The 23641-nt window shown below is 41.6% G+C and overlaps 1 protein-coding gene across 1 annotated transcript; it reads right to left on the reverse strand.

Annotated features, from left to right (window-relative positions):
• Nucleotides 1-43: 43 nt before the first annotated feature.
• Nucleotides 44-22896, reverse strand: MAN1B1 (mannosidase alpha class 1B member 1). The gene is made up of 13 exons (XM_041474784.1): nucleotides 22702-22896; nucleotides 20389-20497; nucleotides 19163-19299; nucleotides 18032-18192; nucleotides 15604-15722; nucleotides 14154-14339; nucleotides 11977-12125; nucleotides 11172-11360; nucleotides 10143-10333; nucleotides 8417-8537; nucleotides 6498-6695; nucleotides 6057-6188; nucleotides 44-5246 (listed from the first exon to the last, which is right to left on the reverse strand). Exons 1-13 carry the CDS (start codon nucleotides 22840-22842, stop codon nucleotides 5043-5045), a joined length of 2037 nt encoding a protein of 678 aa, XP_041330718.1. The 5' UTR covers nucleotides 22843-22896; the 3' UTR covers nucleotides 44-5042.
• Between the last annotated feature and the right edge of the window lie 745 nt (nucleotides 22897-23641).

Consider the following 23641-nt stretch of genomic DNA (forward strand, 5'->3'; position numbering starts at 1 on the left):
ACCCAGGTGAATCTGCCCATGCACAGGTGCTACTAGACTGACCAATAAGCACCAATAATTACTAGCATAACTGCCAAAATACTAATTCCTGGTAACCGACTGTCTCAGTTGATTTTACTTCACATTTTATGTGATTTTATGAGTTAGTGGAGAGGATTCCTGAGTCCCCAGAGGTTTTCACTGTGCAGCACAGTCACAGTGGTGCTTGGTGTCACTGCCTGCACTGCAGGGCCTTCCCTGGTCACAGCACGACTGGTTCCCAGAGCCATTGCTGGTGTTTCACAATATTTGGCTGCTGATATCCGTTTCATCCATCTCTGCCCTGTTCTTAAAAAAAGACCAAAGCTTCTGGTCCTTCCAGCCAGGGATGCTGAGGAGAGCAGGAACAGATGGAGCCGCTGATCAGCTTTTTCAGATACGTGCAAACAAAGGACAACTTGGAAGACGGAATTAGTGAAACTCCAGTCCCTATAAAAGTTGCTCTAAGACTGCCAGTGGCATTACATCCTCAGCTCGACCTGAATCCTCTCTGTTCATGCTGATGAAAACCTCCAGGGCTCCTCCTGAGAGCTGCCACTGTTCTTTTTCCTCGTGCTCAAGTCAGGCTTTGGCTTTGTTGCTGCTGTATCAAGTATGCCTTTCTGAAGTGGTCATCCGCTCTTGGGTTCAGAGCCTGCAACTTTTCTGAATTCAGATTTGCTATACCCCAGCCATTATTCAGGATTAACACATTAAGGAAAAAAGGAGAGAGGAAGGATTGCATCCTGCTTTTATTTCCCTTCAAATAGCACTCTTCACAACCTAAGTAGGTACCCAGTGATCATCAGCCCAGCAATGTATGAACACAGCCAGGTTTGGGGCAAGTGTTTCAGGAAGTCACTGCAAGTTATCCCAGTCACCAGGGCTGGGTTTGTGCTTTGAAGAGAAAGGAGGGCTGGGTGTCTGCTGACCTTCCAGAAGGACAAGTTTTTTTAATCCCCTTCTCTTGGACTATACTGAGCTCTTATTTTCCTCTTACAGACAGTTCTTATTCCAAAGGAATACACACAGTTTGTTTGATACAGAAGGATAAACTAAAGGCTTTCAGATACTATGGCAAGGAGATAATACACATGGACATCCAGGACAGATGAACAGCGCCATAAAAGAAATCATGGTAGAAGTCTGAAGCCAGTGCCACCAGCATCCATGTTTTGAATCCTTTGGCAAGCAAGCATGGGAGGTAAAAAGAAAACCCTGTTGTGTGGTGCTGTCTGAGCTGAAGGGAAGAGCCCCAAAGCATCACTCTTGAGCATCATGGGAATGCTGCTCCTGGTTGAATTTCAGGGCCACACAAGGAAAATAGCATATAAGCAGTGAGTGACCCAGACCAGACCATGGGTGCAGACCCTGTGCTTAAGGCCTGCACCAGTGAGGTTGCTGAACAAAGGTTCAGTTTGTTCTATCATCATTTACTGGCACAATGAGTGCAGCCAAAGTGGGAACATTGTACAGAACAGGAACTCAGGGTTGAGCTCCAGTGGAGGCAGAGGCTTCCAGCTTTGGACAGCAATCTCCAGCAGTATTTCAAAGAACAAAAAACCCAAGTCTTTCTTCCCAAATCCAAAGTCAGAGAAATCAAAACACCTTCTCTTGAAGCAACAAGCTTCATGGAGCTATCCTATCATGTCAGTTTTACTGATCCTGTTAAATATACTGAGTGTGACACTGGCAATCAGGAGCTGAATTCCTTTACAGGGCTATTTCTAAGAGGCGAGTCCTGAAGCACAGGAAAAATACACAAAACTGTAAATGTGTTATTGCAAAAACTTTTCCTGTCTTCATCCGTCATCACTGCCAAAATCACGCTGGCATGGAACAGGAAACAAGGTGTATTTGGAGGAGTAAACAGAACTGTACCTGAGCTTGGCATGGAATGCTGAAAGTCCTGTTAAATGGAAGTCCTACAAAACTGCCAGTTTCTAAAGACCTGTTATGAGAATTCAGCTTTCAAAAGTTCAGGGATTAGATGGTAACTGTGCCCCATCCGTCTGCTGAATTTTTTTGAGCATACAGGTCAGTATTTCCTGAATTGTGGCTCAATGCCCCAAGCATGAGACTCCCAAGTCCACAGCCCTGCAGTTCTCTGGGGCTCTGCTCATGCCTGGCTCTGTTTCTCAGTGAAAGCCCAAGGCTTTCCATTGTGAAGGACAGAATCCCTGGCTCAGTGGTGGCCTTCCCACAACACTCCACTTAAGCCAGAAGTGTCCCAGCATGTAGAAACACCAAAGTGGATTACGGACCCAGCAGTTCAAGCTTTGGAACAAGGAACTACAAATTGAGCTGGAGCTGTGCTGGAGGAGCACACTATGGACAGAAATAGGCTGTGGAGCTCAAAGACTGATCTGACCCAGCAGTTTGTTAAGTAAAAATAAACAAGCAATTAAAATGACCTCTGCAGAAGAACAGGAAGAACAGATGAGCTTTGTTGAGATTATTTAGTTTGTGCCATTTCACACATGACATAGGGGTCTGAAACAAGCATTTGTTCTCAAAGGGAGTGAGAGCTAACAACGTGAACTCAGGTTTAAAGGCTGAGGACAGCAAAGCCGCATTTTAAGGAGACTGCGTGTCCCAAGAGGAACTAGACAGAAATCAGCTGGAGCAACAAGCTCAGCAAAAAGACAAGACATATTTGGCGAAGTGACAGTTTATTCTTCTCTCCTTCAACTCATTAGGAAATTAATTACTACTCTCAAGCCAATCATAAGGCAAAAAAAGTATCACACAGACTCCCACAGTCCCATTTGTAGAATCAATTACATTAAGACTTGTGTACAACTTCAAAACCAGAAGATTTTTGGTAAGCATTTATATGTGTTCCGTTTTCTAAGAAATCTCTCTTGCCTCAGTCAGGCAGCTCTCTGGTGAAACACCAAACCCTGGAAGTTTTACAATCCATTGCACAGTCATAATTAAAGGTTCAAAATTCGCTTTGTTCAAAGGCACGAGGCCAAAGCAACACAGGTCAGCAGGACCTCGGTAGTGTCACTGAATTTATTTTTTTTCTTCTTTAGTCTCTAATTTTAAGCCTTTAGTTTTTAGTCCAAACTCAGCTTCTCAGCAGCACAAACCTGCTTCATGAACAAAAAACCTGAAGGTGCTTCCTTCCACATCTCCACTGCACTATCCTCATTTGTTGTTGTGCCAAAGAAAACAGAAGCCTTGGCAGCAAATCGGTTGTGTAGCCAAAGGCCATAGTGACTGGATTCCACTGCACTTGTAAGTGAGAAGCTTGTTCTCAGAGTTACTGCTGGCATGTGAACAGGAAGAACATTAACATTCTGCACTGACTAGTTATGTCCTATCAATCCCAGGACAGGGTCCCCCTGATGACAGAAGAATGCATACTTAAATAATTCCTAAAATTTCTCCATTTCCATTAGTACATGGAATGATAAATATTATATAAAATACTTAAATAGTGGTCCCAAGAGTAACTTGTAACTCCAGCAAACAGAATGGATCAGCATAAAACAAATAAAGATGCATCTTACTTTACAAATCAAAAGTTACAATTACTATAAAATACCTCCCTCAGCCACTGGAAAATGAACTATTAGAGTCAAATTCAGTCAGCTCCATTAACAGCCAGGGATCCCTGGATTTAGTGGGGACTGCAGCTCCTGGCCCTGCCCATGACACCCACTACCATGGGGGAAAGAGACTTTCAGTGAGGCCAACCTCTTCTGAGATCTTATCCATTAATACAGGACTGTCCGAGTCCAAATCCAAAGGAAAAGCACTCTAGAAAGCTCATTTCCAAATTCATGGCTTAAAATCTGTACGTGTACACATATAAAAATGAAAGATCCCAGGGCTCCTGTAAGATTCTTTGAAAACCTGGGTCTACTTTGTCTTCAAGTAACTGAAATTAATTTCTCCAATTCTACTGGGGCCTAGAACTGCTGTAGACTGTCTGCTTTTAACACTACTGCTGAAAATACCCACTGTATTCCTAAGGAAAAAAATAATTTACAATTTCTCTATGGTTCAAGAAATTACAAATAACAAGAACTTTGCTGTACAGCTGTAAGCTTGAGTCAACAAAAACCATTATGTGATATCTGAACAGGAAGGGACAGGAGGCTGATACCTAATATGCTCACAAGCTTTCCCAGTGCCCAACCTCTGAAAAGCTGAAAGCAGCTTTCAGTCAGAATACCTGAGTCTAACTGATGCAAATAAGATATAAAATGCACGTGTAGTTTTACTTGCATTTCACATTATCTCCTGCTTTCCTGCAGGAAGTTACAAAACTGCAATACTTCTACAAAATTATATATCACTTTGAGCTAAACCAGCAGCAAATTCTCTTTCACCATTCATTTCAGCCACAACTTGGATACTGTTCCAAGTGCTCTACAAAACTAAGACACTATACAACAGATGCTCTGCTGCCTCTTTTTTCTCCTAACGTGATGCAGCATATCTTGGGAGTTTGGAATGAGAGTACCAGCAGCAATACTGACAACTTCTTGCTGGGACAGCACTACAGCTCTTTGTTTATTCCACTTTGCACCTGAACCACTGTCACAGTCTGACAAAGGAATGGCTCTGTAATCCAGTGTTTCAGTGAATCCAGAATAAACCAGCAAACTGGAGGCTTATTCCTGCTCTCCAGGAACAATGCTGTGCCCTAAGCCAATTCGCTGCATTCTCAGTATTTAATAAGCATTTAGTAACACTGACATAAGTGAGTCATCAGTTAAGTGGGTCATCAGAGCCCCAAGAATGTCATGGTCCACACTAGAATTACCTTCTGAACCTCATAACCAGCACCAGGGAAACCAGCTTCATATGGCACAGCTTTGCCCAGCCCAGAACCAGAGATCAGATTTAAGACTGACGTGATTTCTTCAAACCGGAGATGCTTTTCCCAAGCTTTTGTCTGTCGTTTGAAGTCAAAAAAAGGTGCACTATAGCATCTCTCCTCAAACCCTGAAAAGTAAAGTGACTTGAAGATAAAAATGCCACCACTGGAAGATCCACTGATGTAGAGTCTATGCTGGTACCCAGATAGGGAGCGGATGAGCCTCCGTGTTGAAGATGTATTTGTCAAGGTTGATTAAGTCTGTGTCATCTGAGAATAGCAGAAACATGTATTTGAGTGTTTCCCCAAGGAAGAAGCTCTCCATTTTATCCCGTGGCTCTGGATTACTGGGATTTTGAACATTGTTAATAGAAGTATAACCACCTGTAGGAACCTGTGCAAAAAACAAAAAAAAAATTGTATCTTTGCATAACCTAAAATAATTTTTTACTTCCTAACATCCAGATGCACTTGGAGAAGATAAGTGCTACAAACAGATCATGTTTTCATGCTTTTCATTTCATACTTGGTTTACTTGGTTTTCATTTATGTATAAAGCTTCAGTAATGAAAAATCAAATCTCATTGTATTTTAAAAGAAACCACAATGATAAATGAAGCAAAATATCCATTTGCACTCAGGGTAGAGGTATCACAAAGAACATCCCTTTGAAGTTTCTGGACAAATATACAGAAAGGAACCAGCGATTTCTACATTAGAGCTGACCCAAGCCTTGTATCTGTTTCTCTTAAGAACAGACCATTGGCATTTGGTGCCACACTTTCACAGCGTATCAGTGACATCTCCACGAGCACAGAATGAACAGAAAAACCTTCTAGTAAACCATGAATGCCATTTTGTGCTATTTCTTTTTTCTTTGGCAACTTTAATTGAAGAGTTCTTTCAATCCAGCCATGCCCTTCTCAGCTTCCAAAATCTAAAAACAATAGATTCTAACACTTTAGTAGTCTTGCCTACAGCTTCTGCATTTCACTTTTTCATCAATGTAATACATCTTCTTTCGCTATATGGACTAAGCAGTGTGTCTCCATCTGTAAGAAAACAATTTTTCTATATATACTTACAAATTCCCCCACAGTTATCTGATGAATTTTGAAACACAGTATGTTTTCAAAGTTGGTGTTAGAAAGCAAGTGAGCAAATACAGTCCTGACAGAACAAGGTTATTATAAACTGGCCTTACCCTGGTGTATCTGTTGAAATTCTGCAAGATTTCCCAGCCCCAGTCTTGGTATTTCTTATCACCAGTGAATCTGTACATATAAAAAAGGCTTTCCACAGTTTCTGGTCGCAATAAATTGTGCCTGTCTGCAGGCTGCGAGAGAAAAAATGGCAAGAGTATTTCAGACAGGGAATTTCCTCAAGGATATATGCAGGGAGAAAAATAATTATTCACATCTCCATCTGCTCCCAAGAGTTTGCTATGCATAAGTCAGCTTCTAAATATACTGCTGGGGTAACTCAAAGCAAAGCCTAGGATACAGCCAGAAGGCAAGGCAGAGAAAGAATTAGCTGCTCCACAACCACAACAAACCCCATCACTAGTATCTGGCCAGGAGTTCAACAGCAGAATAGAGCTACAGAGAAATCATGGAATTGGAGTTCAGGCCAGCTATCTGCTCACCTTGATTTCTACATCCTTGTGGCCCTTCTGTGCACGGAGGTTGAAGTGTACGATCTCTGGGCTCAGGCCTGTCTCTACTTGAGCATACATCTGGTAGCAGGTTTCTATAAGAGTTTCAGCCAATTTCATATGATCAGCAGCCAGTCCATTGTGAGCTCCCAGTGCTAAAGTACCCGGCAAGAAGCAAACCAAGTGATCCTGCAAGACAAGACAACTCTTACTGAGAAGCTACACATCAAACAGCAAGGGGAAGTAAGGGGGCACCATCTTTTTCATTTTTTTCTTTTTAATTTTTTATTCTTTCTCTTCTTCAAAACACATTTCTGGTACCAAGAACTTGAGGATAGCTGTTTAACAATGTCATGTAATGTAACATGAGGTAGGCAGCATTATTACAGAAATCGTTAATTTCAAAAATGGACAAGAATGTGTTTTTATGATAAGTTTCTGAAAAAAAGGTCTCAGGTCATGTTGAGGGGAAGGAGAGTGTCTGTTGGTTTACCAGAAGCATACATTTCATATCAGCTCATGCAGGGCATCAACAGAACCACCTAAAGGCTTGGTGTCCTCATTCTAACCTAATGATAGGTTAGGGGCTAACCTACCATTGATGTAAGAAAGTAAGCACCGCAGATTAATGTCAGTACGGGATCTCAAATGATTTTCAACATTCAGAATCCAAGCTCAGGTCTCATCACTCAAAAACGTAGTAAAACCACTCTTATGTCCCTGTATGGCTCTTTAAAAGCTTTTCCAGTCCTTAAGGAGAGTGGAGGGTTGTAAAGGTCAGCATAGACATAGGAGCCAAACATCCCCCGCTGTTCCAGCCGGACAGGGTAAGAGACCTGTGCAGCCTTTCACCCAGTAATAATGGATTAAAATGAAAATTCTGACTCCCTGAAACAGAAGGAAGTGTTCTGACATGTACAGACACCAAAGCCAAATCTCTCTGTCTCAATTCACTCTGTCCTATCTTGGAATGGGGCAGCCCCCTCTACCCAAAACCCAGAATCTGGTCTTACTCACAGCAGGTTTTTTGAAGAGCTTTTGGGAAATTCAGATGCAAGAAGCACACGCTGAAAACTAGAACTGAGTATCTTAAAAATACTACATCAGGAAAGACTATACATACATTAATAATACATCACTCATCTTTCAGACAAGCCACGCACATACACAATACCTGCACTGCATGAGATTTTTAACTGGAAGATCTTAAAATACACAAATTGGGAACAGAGGGTTAAGATCAATCAGTTTTCCCTACAGCAAACAGCATACTGTTATAGCCAAGAATCTTCCAGGTAGGAAAAGAAAGATGTCATGAATGGATAGAAACCTCCAAAATTATTAATTTCTTATTTAACACCATAATACAATATTAGATGACATACTTCTTTTGAAGGCAAATCTGAAAACATGGGTGTTCAAGTGTCTACATATATTTTTGAATTATTGAAAACTAGTAATATGTAAAGTAACTATTATCTCAACAATTTAGGACACTGGAATTTTATGACTAAAACAGAAAAAAAAGAAAAAAAGAAAGACTTAATTCCAGCACCAAAATGTTCAGTCTTGAAGGAACAAAATGGGTTTACTAGAGTAACTCAAAGAGAAGGCCCTCAGTTTGCACATGTGGTTAGTACCTACAAGGCAGTTACTCATTACTGCCACCACACTGGACAGATGTGTATGTATATATCATCTTGTGTTTTGGGTTTTTGTTGGGTGGTTTTTTTTGTGTTTTTTTGTTGTTGTTGTTGTTTGTTTTTGTTGGGGTTTGTTTTTTGCTGGTTTTTTGGTTTTTGTTTTTTTTTTTTTTTTGAGAGGGAAAAGCTTTGCATTTGCCTCTGTATTGGGTTTTATTTAAATTTTGTAATGGTTTTTCTGTTTTCTTTTGCAGTTATATTTCTTACCATCTTGGCACTGAAATGGCCATGAGCAAGCTCTCCTACAAAAGTAAGCTTCTTGGGTTCTGATCTCTGAAGAAGATGCTTTTTCACTCCTTCTATGGCTCTCATATAGTCTTCCAACAGCCTGTGAAAAAAATCATCCCCAGTTGGCTCACATGCACACAGTTAGAACACATTTGATCACAGCTGATGTTCAGTACAATCTTTTAGATGACTGTTACTTCAGTCTACAGAGTAATATTTAACTAAGCATGAAAACCTAAAAAAAACCCTCAGTAACCATCAACACAACATTAATCAGTTGTCACTACCATGTAGCAATACTGGGTTTACTTGAAAAGTAAATAATACTACTTTAATACTTATTCAAATATTAAAGAAAACACCTGCAACTGTTTCTAGGCAATAACCAGATTTTATTTCAAAAATCCTTGGAAGCAGAGTTATTGCAATCACAGAAGATCTAGGCTGGGAAGGACTTCTTGGGGGTCTCTATTTCAACCCTCTGCTCCGAGGCAGATTCAATTTCCTCAGGTTGTCTGAGTGGTTATCCAAGCAATTTTTCAGTACCCCCATCCAAAGATGGAGATTCAAAGAGATTAAGCAATCTTTTCCAACTGACCTTTCTCACTGTGAAACTGTGAAACAAGGAAAAATGAAATTAAATACTGTGAAACAGAGTTTCACAGTATTTAATTTCATTTTTCCTTGTTTTTGTGTACTTTCAATATGGAAAATAACCTGTTGATTATGTGGCTCACAAAATGCCATTGTGGTCCCAAAGACACTGGTTCTCCATTTACAGTAAGGTAAGCCTTGTAAAGAGCAGTGATGAAAGCCTTGTTTACAGAAAGGCATCTGCTCTGACACACAGAAATGCCTCCAAGAGGCACATTTTTGCTCTGTCTGCATTAAACTCCTCAAAATTAACAAGGAGTCTAACAGAATTAGCTTATATGCAGACTTGTCTTGAAGGAAAGCTTCTTTTCCAGCATCTTTAACTCCTCCTTGTAAACACTCTTCCACTAATGCAGTACAGATAAAAGAAACATATGAGACTTGAAGAGGGACTTTTTACAAGGGCCTGCAGTGATAGAGCAAGGGTCCTTAAACTGAAAGTAAGTAGATTGACACTGGATATTAGGAAGTTTTTCCCTGGGCAGGCCCTGGCACAGGGTGTCCAGAGCAGCTGTGGCTGCCCCATCCCTGGAAGTGTCCCAGGCCAGGCTGGATGGGGCTTGGAGCACCCCGGTGTAGTGGAAGGTGTCCCTGCCCGTAGCAGGGGTGGCACAGGATGAGCTTTAAAATCCCTTCCAACCCCAACCAGTCTGGGATTCTGGAATTAAAGAGAAGATAACACAAACATCAAACTTCTGTCTCCCTTCACCTTTCACTAACAAACCCAGAGCAAACACAGACATTGCTGTCGACAGGAAATGCCCACAGTATTTCAGACACGTCATTATTATTCTCATCTCCTTTCTCTCACACTCACATTTGACGATCTGAGGAAGAAAAGGTTTTTGTGGAGAGGGAGTTTTAAGACTAAGGCCAACTCTCCTCGTGTTCCCACAGGTCTCTCTTTCTTCTTAGCTTGCTTTTAAAAACAGTACTAAGTTCAGCTGACTCTTGAGCACATGCATTGTTTTTCTTTAAGCAGCAAACTACAACAGAGGGTTTTACAGCTCGCCTGATTATCACACCAATATGAGAAGTGTAAAGAACTTACTCATTTTCTTTCTTTCCACCCTGAATCCACTGCTTGAGCAGATACTCGTAGTAGCTGTCAGCTCTGGCTCCCAGAGTGTAGACCCCCAGGTGGGTGAACTGCCCACTGTTGGTGTTGATGAACATAGGCACAAGGCCATCATTTTTCCCTGAGAGGACGTGAACATGCTTCATCACCTCATCTACAGCTTTCTACAAGAAAGAAAATGGAAAACATAAATTATAGGTACAAATGAGGTACAGAACTGTATCTAGTCACTATAGCCCAGTAACAAACCTGTAACTTTGCTTCCCCAAATTAGCATCAGGGACATCAAGTTCAGCTAGAGCAATATATTAAATTCAAGATTTCAGACTTTTAGACTCTCAAAATATGATGTTCTGGTTATGTTCAAGTACTCTGAAGCAATTATAATTGCTTCCTTTGCTTGAAGGCAAGCCCACTCAAAAGCCAGTACTACAGCACTCAGATTTGCTCACACTTGCAAAGTAGAAGTCCAGCAAAAAAATCAACTACATTAATACATTTAGCAATAGCTAAGGTTCTTTAAATGACTGCATTCTTCAACACTGAGCTGTGGATACAAAATAATAACATCAGCAAACAAAAAGAAAAATGAAAAGTATTATTTTCTCTGAAATTCTTTTTATTTCAACTAACTTTTCCCTATATGGTGACATGCTCTCAGACTCTTAATTATTCAATGACATTTTAGCTCCTTGGATGGTAACACTGCAGTTTTGTTCTCTGCACATAGAAAACAGTATCAAGAAACCACACTCAGAAATTTTTATTTTTCTAGTTAAAAGCTGTTTCTGAGGAAGAAAAACAATTACTCATCTCCACTACTACTTTTGGTATTCAATAAAATAATGGAATATTTTGTTTCTTTTTCTTCGCTTGTCTAAAGTTTCACAGTTTATTTATCATAACTTACAGACTCCTGAGACCGTGAGTACTGATGGAGAGTCAATGGTAGAGCTGCAGAGAAATGGAAAAAGAAAGCGATATCAACCGATTCTTCCATACCCGGAATTTCTCATCTCCAGTCAGACGAGAGAGCTCCCTGAACTCCAGCTGAATGCTGGTCACCTCTGCCACAGTGCTGTCAGATGTCCAGCGAGGGGGATGTGCAGTGCCCCGACCAATGTTGACGTCAGAATATGGTATCTTGGAGGGCGTCCTGAATGCTGGCATAAGCCTGTTTCCAATGTCTTTCTAAAGAAAAGCCAGGAGCACAGGTCAAAACAACAGTTAAACCAAAAATACACATATATAAATGGACATCTCATTAGATTTTCTTCACAAAGATGGAAAAAAATAGAACAGCAGCTTAGTTTTAGATGATGCAAGCAATTTAAGAAATTTAAAAAGTCATTAACTTATTCATAGTAATGAGCAGAGTTTCAACCTTGTCCTTAGCACTGCAGGCCTCATCTGAGGCTGCAACCCCTACCATGCAGTCACAGGCTGAGCTAGCTAATCTGCTGAAGCTGGCTGATGCTGTTAAGACACACAGAAAGGGCAACAAAAAACAACTATAACCCTTTTCCAATCATTTATTTCTTCTTTTGTTTCATGAACTTTATGATGGTCAGCCATTCATCAGCAGAAGACCAGACATACAAGAAAAGATGACAAACACAGCAAGGCTTTGACGTTGTACAGAGAGCAGAAGTGCAGGCTTCAAAGCTTAATGGTAAATGCCTTTCCCACCGCTTTATGAAACTGTTAAAAACCAGCAACATTTAACTTTCTGAGGAATCTCCCCTCAACTTAGTCCAACATGGAATACGTAACGCATGTAGCTTCATTTGCAAGGCCAGATACTCACAGCTTTTTCCAGGAAAAGGCTATCTCCAGAGAGGTGGTAGGTGCTCAGCAAGCCACCCAGGATACGGATAGTGCTCTCAAATAGGTTCACATCCACATTTTTATCAAATACTAAATCATTTGCTACCCATTTTCTTGCTTCTTCAAACTCTGCAAAGCATAAAAGGTAGATTAGTTTTGAATTTCTGGCATGTTCCAACAACTAAAGACATGAGTACTCCATATATCCATGACAGTTACTTGTATTTGTCTACAGAGATGATAATTTTAGGTGGAAAATTAAAATGAAGAGCACATTCTGGAAGAAGTTTCATTACCACTGGCTTAATTCTTATTCAGCACATACCACAGAAGCATACAGACAGAAATATCCACCAAAACAGAAAATCCTTAATAGTTAAAGAAAAGAAGAAATAAAGAATTTTTTATTAAAATAGTCCAGAAATTAAAGTCTTTCAAATCCATCCATTTGACTTGTCAGATAATTAGTTACACTTCAACAAAGCCTTCTAGTTTTAATTAAATCTTTTTCAACCAAAGCCTTTATCCAGCGAGGTAACAGGAACATTTTCAGTTAATAGCTTTAGCCTCGCAATGTCCTCAGGAGCCTGCTTCCCGCAAGATGATGCAATCTTTTTCTCTAGAAACAAAAATGGTTGTTTATTACACTACTAATTCAAAAGAAAGGTTAAAAGAAAAGCCATATTAGGTTCATCAATCAGCTTAGCAGCAGCATCACTCAGTGACTGCTTTGGCACAGGGTCTCCATGGTGCACTTGAGTCAGCTAAGCCCTCACAATTGGAGGCTGAGCTATTTCAGTGATCTCACAGCTTCTGGAAACTCCTGCTTGTGAGAAGCAGAACAACCAGTCTGCCAGAAATGGAGGGCATTCCTTAGAAAGTAAGCTCTGGGGCAAATGGATGCCTCTGCACCCTGCAGTCCTGTATGCTGGGCAAATAGGATGTTGGGCACATTGAGAAGAATTACTAAAATTCTTCAGTCAGTGTTGTCAGCAGTACAACAGCAAAGGCAGAGTTCTCTGCCACAGAAGCTTTTACATTCATCAGCTGATAAGAAAGACTAGCAGCCTCAAACAGAACTTGAGTTTACATAGCATTTATTATCCAGAAAAAACCCCAGGAGCACTCTAAAGCAGTCTGATACAAAACAGAAAGAAGTCCTCACCAAGAACCCATTTTCAACAAATCTCTAATACTAATAATTTATTTTAAAAACTCTACTCAGTTCAAAATTTATTTTTTAGGAAAAAAAAAGAGCAGCATACTGACAACTTGATTAAACTTCAAGACCTTCAAGACCTAGACTTCAGGCCTAGAGCTGCACAGACATGACATATTATTTTATAAAAACTTCAAAGGTAGAAAAGACAGAACCATGAAATACTTTAAATATTTATTGTACCCTCATTGGCAGCTCTGTTCTTCCTATCGTGACAGAAGAATCTGTAAGTTTAATAGAAGTTTTACAAAGGTGGCTATTGACCACGGTTAAATAGATACAGTTCCAGAAATTTTAAAATACCATTAAAAAACGTCTGCATCACCCAAAAAAAAAAAAAGAAAAAAAAAATTCCAACCAACCTGAACAATCAACAACAAAAAAATGGTCATAAATACTAATTAAGCATTTAAGTTTTTTGCAACAGAATTGCAAATTTTTTGGCTTCGTTTTTAAAATCTGTTTGTAAGTTTTCTAGCATGGTCATTCTCAGAATAACTCTCAAAAATACAGACAACAAAACAATTCAGGAAAGAGGTACTGAGCACTCCCTTTCTCCATCCATGGAATCCTTAAAGAAACAGCCTTCTTAAATGAAATATTGGTATTAGGTGTAATAAAACACAGGCAAGGAACATAGAGACAAACTACTCAAGAGTGATGAGCAGAAAGCCTCCAGTGGCTGTGTAATGGCACAGAGGTTTTAGTTCAGAAACAAAGACCAGGAAGTTTATTAAAACATCTCTCAAATTCTACCAGATACATACATTGTGTATACATATGTATGTATGTATGTATTTACCCTCACAGGGAAGCTAAATTTATGGGCCATGTGTAATAAATATTCCCCTCAAAGAACTCTGAACAGCCACTGCCTGAAGAGAAAATAAAGAATTATTTTAGGGGGAAAAAACAGAAGAGGAAAAAAAAAAAATTACCTTCTTTTAAGCCTAAAATCCACATGGTATCCAAGGCATCAATTAAGGTAAGCCCAAGTCCAAACCACTCGCTATAGGACTTGGACAAAGGCTTCAGCTCGTCATGGCCCCAGGCAAAATCCTTGTACCCTTTCCAAGCATGGCGGAAGGCTTCGATCACAGCCCGCTGGCGCTCATTGATGGGCACTGCAAAGGAGAAACAGCACACTGGTGGAACTCTACTACACACCACTTTACTGCATTCCAACAAAAATAAAATTTCTTCCACACTAACTGATCAGTGCAATGAAAAAAACACCCTCACATTATTTGTTTCAGAACAGCCTTTCCTCTGCAGAATAACCAGTCAGTGTTTCCAGTCAGCAATTCAGCCAAATTCTCTGCAAGAGAGAAATCTCTCTGGAAGGAGAGATTTCTCCCTGGCAACAAAACTGTCACTTCTGCAAATAAAACATTAAAATAATCACATGCGCAGCTGTAGATGAGTAGCAGTAAAGGTCAAAGAGATGAAAGTCAGGAAATACCAGATTAAGATCCATGGTAATCCAGGTGCTGAATACATATCCTTAACAATAAAATCCTCAGCTAATTCAACACATAACATCTTTTCTTCATCTTCCCTCTCTTACTAACTGCTTTCTGTTAAATTTAAAATCAGTTCTTCAAAATTATTTCTATTGAACTTTCTATTTAATACCACAACAGAAAGAAAATTTACATTTTCCATCTTGGCAAAACCACGTCTTTTTCCATAGTTGTACTGATTTTTTTGCTTGCAATCTACCATGAAGTGGAGCTTATGTTACACATTGAACATGAAAAATTTCAAGCCACTAGCTGAATTTTGAAAAATTATGAACAAAGACTTCTAGAGTGGGAAACATCAAGCAGCACAACTAACCCCATAAATATTAAGCTTGCAGAAGTGCAAATACATCACACTGAAATATGCCACGTTTATCACACCAGAACTTCCTGGTTTCTTTTCTGAACCCAGAAAAAGGAAGAACAGGTTCTTAGCTCCATAAGTGCAGCAACTTGAAAAACAACTTCTGCAGCTTTCTGGTGAGCCTTAAAAATAGTTCCATTTAGTTCAGGGAGGAAGTCACTTTCCCTGTATTTGCAGAACAAAAGGAAAGGCACAGCTGAAAAGGAAGCTGCTTCTTTCATGCCCTCCTTCTTTAGGTTATCCTGCCTCTTCTCAGAGGCTGTATTTCAAAGATTGATCTCTAAAATTTATTTTCAAATTCTGAAGGATAACAAGCATGAAGGCTGTCATAGTGAAGTAAGAACACTGAAAAACTAGGATACTCTAGGTAAGCAATCTCTCCTACACTTTTTGTTTCCTTTAATCCAAATAAACAAATAAAATAAAGCGCATGGGGAGAAATTGCACAACTGAAACCATAAAAGCAAACAAAAAAAAGGTATCATTAGCTGTCCTATTTACCTGGTTCTTTCTGGTTTTTCTGGTCTTCAGCTTCCACAGACGAAGGTTTTTCTGGTTCCATTATTTTACTGGATGAAGGTTCAGTGCTTTGGTCAGGTTCTATCACTGCTCCTCTCCAGCTGCAAATACAAGGGACTTATTTTGGTCACAGAAAATCATGCAAATGAATGGGACTTATCTCTGTATTTCCTTTATCACAAAATACTTTGATAAAATAGCAGTTAGATTTTGTATCAAGGATCAAAGTGATTATGTGGCCCACAAAGTTTTCTTTGCAGAGAAATTTTACTTGATTAAGAAATGTGTGTTACAAGCTCTTGGAATTTCATTAAATATCTTGCAAGGGAATTTAATAAAAAGCTTCTTAAAATAAACACCTGAAAATGCTGTATTGCAAGCAATTTATTATCGACCAGCTCTGAAATGACCACAGTAGCTACTAATGCTAAATAGTACCATGTTGAATCCTCTCAATCCTTCCCCCTGAGGGAAATCCCCAAGACCTTGTCTTGGAAGAATATATCATAGAATTCCCCCACCTAGGCTGACAGAGAGGACTCAGCCCATGGTGCTCTACAGAACTGTATAACCTACATTAGATAGCTCCTCCCATTGGCTAGTTGACACTGCCCACCCCAACTATTCACCCCTCATTGCCCCTACAGTTTGCTGCCCTTTGCCCTGTTCTCATGGCCTTACTCTGAGCAGCCTCTGAAAGAGACACTTTGAAGAAGGTTGCAGCATTTCTACCACCACACTGCAACAGTACCACATGAATGATGATCATCAAAACTCATTATTAAGTACAAAGGATAAGATGCTCAAAGTACTAACTCTGCTATCAAAGGATCACAAGCCTTCTCTTCTACCACAGATGCGTAAATCAATTTTTAGAGGTTTTCATGAAGAATCTCCTGAAGGAGACATCTTTCAGAGTGGACTTCAAGTCAGGCCAAATTCAGATCAAGATCAATCAATCTCAACCATACTATTTAATATATAGGTATGTGTTGGAATGTTGGGGGACACAAGACAGACGAAGGACTTTGGACCTGGTTAACATAAGAGATTTGATAATAGGATGCCTTGGCAAAAGCAAACAGAACTTTGAAAATTAGACGTAGATTGCAGGAAGATTAAATCAAACAGATTTGAAAGAAAAAGAAAATCCCATTAAACTCTGCAAGCAAGGGATGTTGTTATATGCCTAAGTTTGTGTATGTGATTTTAACCTAATCATTGTAGTACACATTACTAGTCTCCCTGAAATAGTATGTAAGTATTTGTATCCCACAATAAAACTGGATTCTGATCACCGAGTCAGTCTCCCTGTCTCTCTCCATCACCGGCAGGTATGGTGCCATTGAGCCCATTATATGCTTCCTAAGGGAACCAGGCTTACAGGACCCTTAAAGTGCATATTGCTTACTTTAACAGTCTGACTGTTTCCAGTCAGCATGTCTTCTGACTTAGATAAAAGCCATATTTCATTTCTTACTTTCACTCTTTAAATTTGTAGCTAGTCTTCACTATGTTTTCATTGGGCTTGTAAGTTCGCTTGTTACCACCTGTTGAAGTCTGTGAGTTACAGCACAAGCAAAAGCAAAACAATAAAACATTTTCAGACAATACTGACAGCCAAAATGCTGAGCCAGGCACAGTTCTGATGCTATGATCAGCTCATCTGAGCCAGTGCTAAAGAGAGCATAAAACACATAAGCCTTGTGTTCCATGTCTGAAGAACTTCTCCTGAACTTTTGGTAGTCTTTTCTATAACCATGTTACTTTCCTTCACTTATTTCCAAATCAAAACACTTCCATAACCATAGAAGCACAGACCTTCTGTTAAATATACTAATAGATCTGTACAAGGGATGAGATATCTCGTGAGAAAGAAGTAAGTGTATTGTGTTACATTCACAACAACTACATACACATCCATTGGCTCTGCCTGGTCGGTCTGGGCCCAATGTCTTTAGTGACACCAACCCACGAGAAGCACTGACACTGCTATCACTTTCCAAACCTGCCCCAGGACAAAAACACTTGTAGCAGCACTATTACATTGATACTGTTAGATTAACATTTATTACAACAAACAGCAGAAACCTCTGGACACCAAGAATCCTGCTTAAGAGTGTCTAAGTGTATTGGAAATACAGCCAGCCTCACAGGGCTTCAAATCCTCTGCAGCTGTGTGATGCAAACAGTAAAATCAGAGAAACTGCACATTCATCAAAATTAAATATATTAGCCTAGTAATATCAGCAGCTATCATGCCACGTCTGAGAACAAACCCATGCAAAGAAAGAAAATAACCTTGGGCACATACAACAAAAAGCCCTTAAAATTTTCACTCCAACACTCAATGGATCTTGGTGGAGGCAAGGGGGAAGGAAGCACTGTACCTTGCCTGAAACGTTTCTACCTGATAATGGATTTCTCTGTTTTCTCTACTTTATCTGCTTCGACCAGCTCTTCTACAGCCCTCATGGTATCATGTCGGGTCTTCAGCCTCGTGTCTCTCCGTGGTGCCTTGATCTGAAGATTGGAAGGACCACGACGAACATGAGGTGGTTTCGGTGGCTTCTGAGAATAGGAAAAAAAATGTGCTTGGTAAAGTGCAGAGATGGTAAAATTTCAAACCATAAATCAACATCATTCCAGTATTAAACATAAATCCAAACAAATCTTATTTTGTTTGTTTTGCAGCAGGCAAATTCTGACCTGAATGGAATGTATGCTAAAGACTTTGTGGATTTGTTTGCTTTAGACTTTTGGTAAAGTCATCCCATTCTTAAGTTTACACTTATAAATTACTACTAAACTGCCTCTACTGCTCCCAAGTATTTAACACACGGCAGTGACAAAGGATTGTAAAGATATTTTATTCCATTTTACTAGGCACAGTATATTTACGAGAATTAGCAAAAAAGAATGCAAAAACAAGTTTCCACAATGCCAGTGTAAAAACCAAGAATTCCTATACAGTAATACATGTAAATTTTTGCATGATTAAGAAATGATTTCATACAAAATTTTGTATTCATTAACTAAAAATCCCTGAATTCACGAGATAAATTCATGACAAACAACATAGTAACCAGTATTCCCTTGCTCCACTAATTCACACAGTCAGTTGATGTTCCTTTCCCACTGCATTCCCCACAAACATAACCCCTCAAAACCTTTTATCATCTGCTCTTTCTGAAGCTATTTCTCAAGCTCCCAGATAAACCATGACTCCAGGCTCCTCACAAGAGTGGAGACTGATTCACAAAGCACGAGTGAAGCCTAAAGTAAGAGGTCAGTGTGACATAAAGTCCTGGCACTCCTGGGCAGAGCAGTGAGTAAAAAACAGCATACAGAACATGTAAGTAAAAAAGATAAAGCCAAGAAATACTACACCAAAACCTTCCCTGAGAGGACAGCATTCCACCAAGAGCACACGTTTACTGCAAGTTCTAACTCCTTCCTCCACAACAACTGCTGGAACCAAGCACTATTTGCTTTCACAAATTCTTTGTGGCGTTAGAAAACTAATTTCTTCCCACATTACCTGCAGTGAAAGCTCAGGGTAGTCTCCATGGTTGGCATCTGCTTTCTGGGGTGCTGGTAGAACAGCTGGATTTGCCAGCTTCAATCTAGGAACTTCTTGTTCTGTTCTCTGATCATCCAATGATTTGTTTGTTATACCTAGACACACAAAACTACTCAGCACAAGGAATCAACAGTTAAGGCTGCAGTTAGAAATTTATAACAATTTGCTGTATACAAGTAGTAGATGCACCTCCAAAAACTGTTTGCATTCACAAAGCATTGATAAGTACACACTAATTGTTAGATACAAAGTGTATTTTGGTATTAATCCTCTCCCTAATATAAAAGGAAGCTGCTAAAAGGCACATGAGGATTTTTTAAATTGCTACTATTTCAGTTTTTCAATACAATTAATAAGATAGTATCAGAGGTAAATGTGCATTAATATTATCCAAATGCTTAGAATTTCTAAACTGATTAGGTTTGAGCTACCCATATCTACATACAAACATAATAAAAAAACACACTTAAAACCTTCAGATCTTAATCAATTATCATAGTTTAGGAATGGTACTTCCCAATTTAGTGCTCCCTGAAACCACAAAACTGACACTGCCATTCTCTTTCTGTTTTCTGTTTTGCCCTCCCCCTTCCCCTTCCCCCTGGGGTGGATGAGTTGAAAATTGGAGGCACAGAAGGCAAAGATGACAGGTTGAGATAAGAACAATTTAGGGGAAACAGCAATGAAATAAGAAAATAAACAGTAAGGACAACAGTATTAATAACAAAAGGTACAGGAAAAAGAAACTATTTACACAAAGGCATGAATAAAGGCTGCCCGTGCTATGTTTTCTCTACCAGGAGGAGCCCCTTCTCCCCAGCACAGAGAGTCCCTTTCTCCCCTCTCCCATGCCCAGCAATGACTGAGGGGGCATGGAATAACATCCAGGCCTTAGCCACACCCCCTCCCAGCTACTTCAACAAATTAACTATCCTGGCTGAAATCAGGACATCAACTAAAACAAAATGTTGCACCAGTCAACATAAAGAAAGAAATGGCATACAAAAAATATTTTAGAGTAAGCATTGCATCATTCTAGCACCACATAAAATCATCTCAGAACTGCATTTTAAGGAATATACCCAGTCATTACCAATGGAAATTAAAACTGGTTATAAGACCCACAATCACCTCCTAACTCTAACACCTCATTCTGGCAATTGTGAGCTGTACAGAACACATACTTTTCCATGTTTCCCCCATGCTTGTGTACGAAATTACTCCACACACTGCCAAGAACGCAAACAGGAAGAGAATGACGCTCCGCTGGAGTCGGGACAGCTGCTTCCATTTCTTTAGGAGAGAAAAGAAGTGAACGAAAGAATATTTAGCATGACATTAAGAACCTACTTGGTTAAAAATAAACTCTTATTGGTTCATTCAGATGAAAACCCACAAAACTGACTAGGTTTAATTTTACCCTGTTTCCAACTGCATATATCCATTGCTTATTTTCTTTGATGACAGAGAAAACAGAAATCCAACCAGCTAGCACAAGGCAGAAGAAGCTCACAAAAACATAAGAGCCACTTGCTGCAAGAACCTCAGAACCCGCCAAATGCCAAGACTCCCAGAAAGCTTCAACTACAGCTGACTTCAATCACAACCTCCACTGGCTGACCTGAGCACCTGCTAAGCTACCAACTGGGAAATCAGCCAAAAGCCTCTTTCCTCCTGGCTGGCGATGGACTGCAGAGTGCACATGCAAAATTAGAAACAGAAGAAAATGGCAGGAAAACTAAAAATGTTACTGCAGCAAAGAAGAAAGGCTCAAAATAAGCTGAGCACCAATCACCAGCAGGTTGTTGGTTCAATGCTTGTATGAGCTGTTTGCTTAAAGAGTGGGTCCCTTCCAACTCAGAATATTCTGTCAATCTGTGAAAAGAGAAGTCAGGTATCCTGGCTCTGACAAGCATGGGAACTGTCACACAGAACAAATTCTGCACCACAAAAAAAGAGACACCAACCTGCAGCAATATGAAAATTAAGTAAAACACCATTCAACAACAAACAAGACAAACCCACAATCTTTTTAAGTTTAGTCCTGGGCAAAAATGTATTGTTAACACTAAATTACACGCATCACTGAAAAACTGACAGCAAATTACATTAACCTGAAAGAGGCCAAGGTACATTAGCCTTGCTTTACAGAGAGAGAAGCTGGAGTTAAACATCAAGGGCTAAATTGCCACCATTACTTTTCCAACAGTCCTCCTGAAATTCACTGATTCTGCTTTGGATATACAGAGGGAACTTCATTGCCAATGCTACACTTGGGAACAACCTTTGCCACAACCCACACAGTACTACCACAGTCATCATCCTCTCAGCAACAGCCAGAGGCCGGGAATGTCTCCATGCCAAACTGTCAATGTGCCCACACTGTGAGTCCCACAGCACAGTTTCCTGCCTTCCACCTGCACGGCTGACTACACAAGAATATTGTACACACTGCAAGATGCTGGTCCCACTGTGTCATCTTTAGTTCTATCTGCTTAGCAAACTCTGTGACCCTCTCCCCACTGCAAAAAGACACTTAAAATCCAGCAGCCCTGTGGTTCATCACGGTAGGATAGGAAAAAAAGCTTTAATTGTGTCTTGCAATGGAGAGGAGTACGGCACAATAACACGCGAGGGCATCCATCACCATCTTACTGGTTTTTTGCACACAAAGAATAAGTTAAAATGAAAGGTGATGACTCGGGCCCATATCTCTCTAGCTGGTAGTAAAAAGAGAACTGTGGGACTGTGTGCCTAAACAAGCTCTTCATAGACTTCATCTGATGACCAGTAAAGCCTCTGCAGGGGACTATACATCATCTCCTATCTGTAACAAGGGTTATCTTGACCCTCTGACTCACTCTTTCCCACATAAGACTCTCCAGCCAAAGACTCCCATCCCACATGAAGCTGTCTGCCCGTTCTACCCACAAGCAAACAAGAAGGCCACTTCCCAGAGCTCTGCCAGAGGACCCCTCTTCTCACACCCAGCTTTCACACTGTTCCCTTTACTCTCCATGGGCAGAAGACAGGACCCTCCCCTTAAGCCTTAACACAGGGAACAAAGGCACAGAGACCAAATCTCACTCCCCTCATTCCTGTCCAGAGAGCAGAGCGCTGCCCCTCAAATGTCCACGAGCAGAGATCAGAATTTTACCGTATGCCCCGGTGCCAGCTTTATTTGTGAAAATTATGACATGACGTGGAGACACCTCAGCCAGCCTGCGCTTTACACACCCTTACCCGCGGAGCCCAGCCCCGCGAGCACTCCGAAATCAGAGCCCAGAGCGGAGCCACCCCAGCACCCACAGCCGGGGCCTCTGCCAGACTCGGAACTGCGGAACTGGGGGACGACGCCAGGTCCCCCGTGACACTCCAGCTGCACCTAAGCTTAGGGACATTCCAGACTGCCCAACAGCCCTCCCCCATCACCAGGTGCCCCCCGCACCCAGCCCGGGGATACGCCGGTACCGCACAGCTCCCCGCGTGGCCCTCACCCGCCAGCAGGAGCGCCGCCGCCAAGCCTTGCTGTTGTTGTAGGCACCGACCCCGACCGCCTCCTCTGGGCCGAGAGTGACGGAGATGAAGTCCCGGCGAGGCGATCCCGCGGCGGCGGCGGCGGCGGCACCCGAGTACATGGCGGCGCCTCAGGGGCCGCCTGCCGCCATGGCCCCGCGAGACGGAGCGGCCGCTTCCGGCAACCGCTTCCGGTGCCTCCCTGGCGCCGGCGCGTTCGCGCTCGGTGGCACCGGGGCGAGGCGGGACCCAGCGCGTCCGGCGGCGCCGCGGAGGCACCGGCCCTGGGGAAGCCCAGTCGGGACGGGCCCTCTCCACGGGCAGGCAGGAGGAAGTCTCAGCCCGCGCTGCCCACTCTCCGAGCCGCCCCGAGGCCGCAGCCCTCGGCGTGGGCACGGCCCGAGCCCCCCACCTACTTCACGGGTTCCGGCTTCAGGCCTGGGCGGGGGTGCCTGGGGCTGCTTTGATTTTGCCCTTGCCTCTCTCGCTGTCCCGGCGCACCTCGCCGAACCGCGCCCTGCCAGCGAGGACAGCAGCTGCCGGGGTTGGCAGTGAAGCAAAGGAGAGGCTGGGAATCCTCGCTGTTCTTCTGTGTCGTGAGACTACAACATAGAGACCAGTCACAGAGTCATTGGCATGGAAGAACTGTAAATGAAGACGTGCATGTGGCAGATAATAAGGAAAATCAACTCAGTAGGTGGCCTGCAAGTCCCCATGGAACTGGGAGTAGGCCGCTGTGGTGAGGTGCAGGGGGTACGGCCGCTGCGGCTCCTCCCGCCTGCCTGCAGAGTGAGCACGGCCGGGGAAAACCCCGAAGTGCTGCTGCCCCGAGAGGACAGGGAAGTGCTGTCTGATGGCATTATCATCTGCCACCGAAACACCGGGACACAAGCTTTTCAGCAGGCAGTGCGGGAACACGGA

The sequence above is a fragment of the Pyrgilauda ruficollis genome, unplaced genomic scaffold (assembly GCF_017590135.1).
Source record: "Pyrgilauda ruficollis isolate IOZ18807 unplaced genomic scaffold, ASM1759013v1 scaffold34, whole genome shotgun sequence".
Classification (NCBI taxonomy): Eukaryota; Metazoa; Chordata; class Aves; order Passeriformes; family Passeridae; genus Pyrgilauda; species Pyrgilauda ruficollis.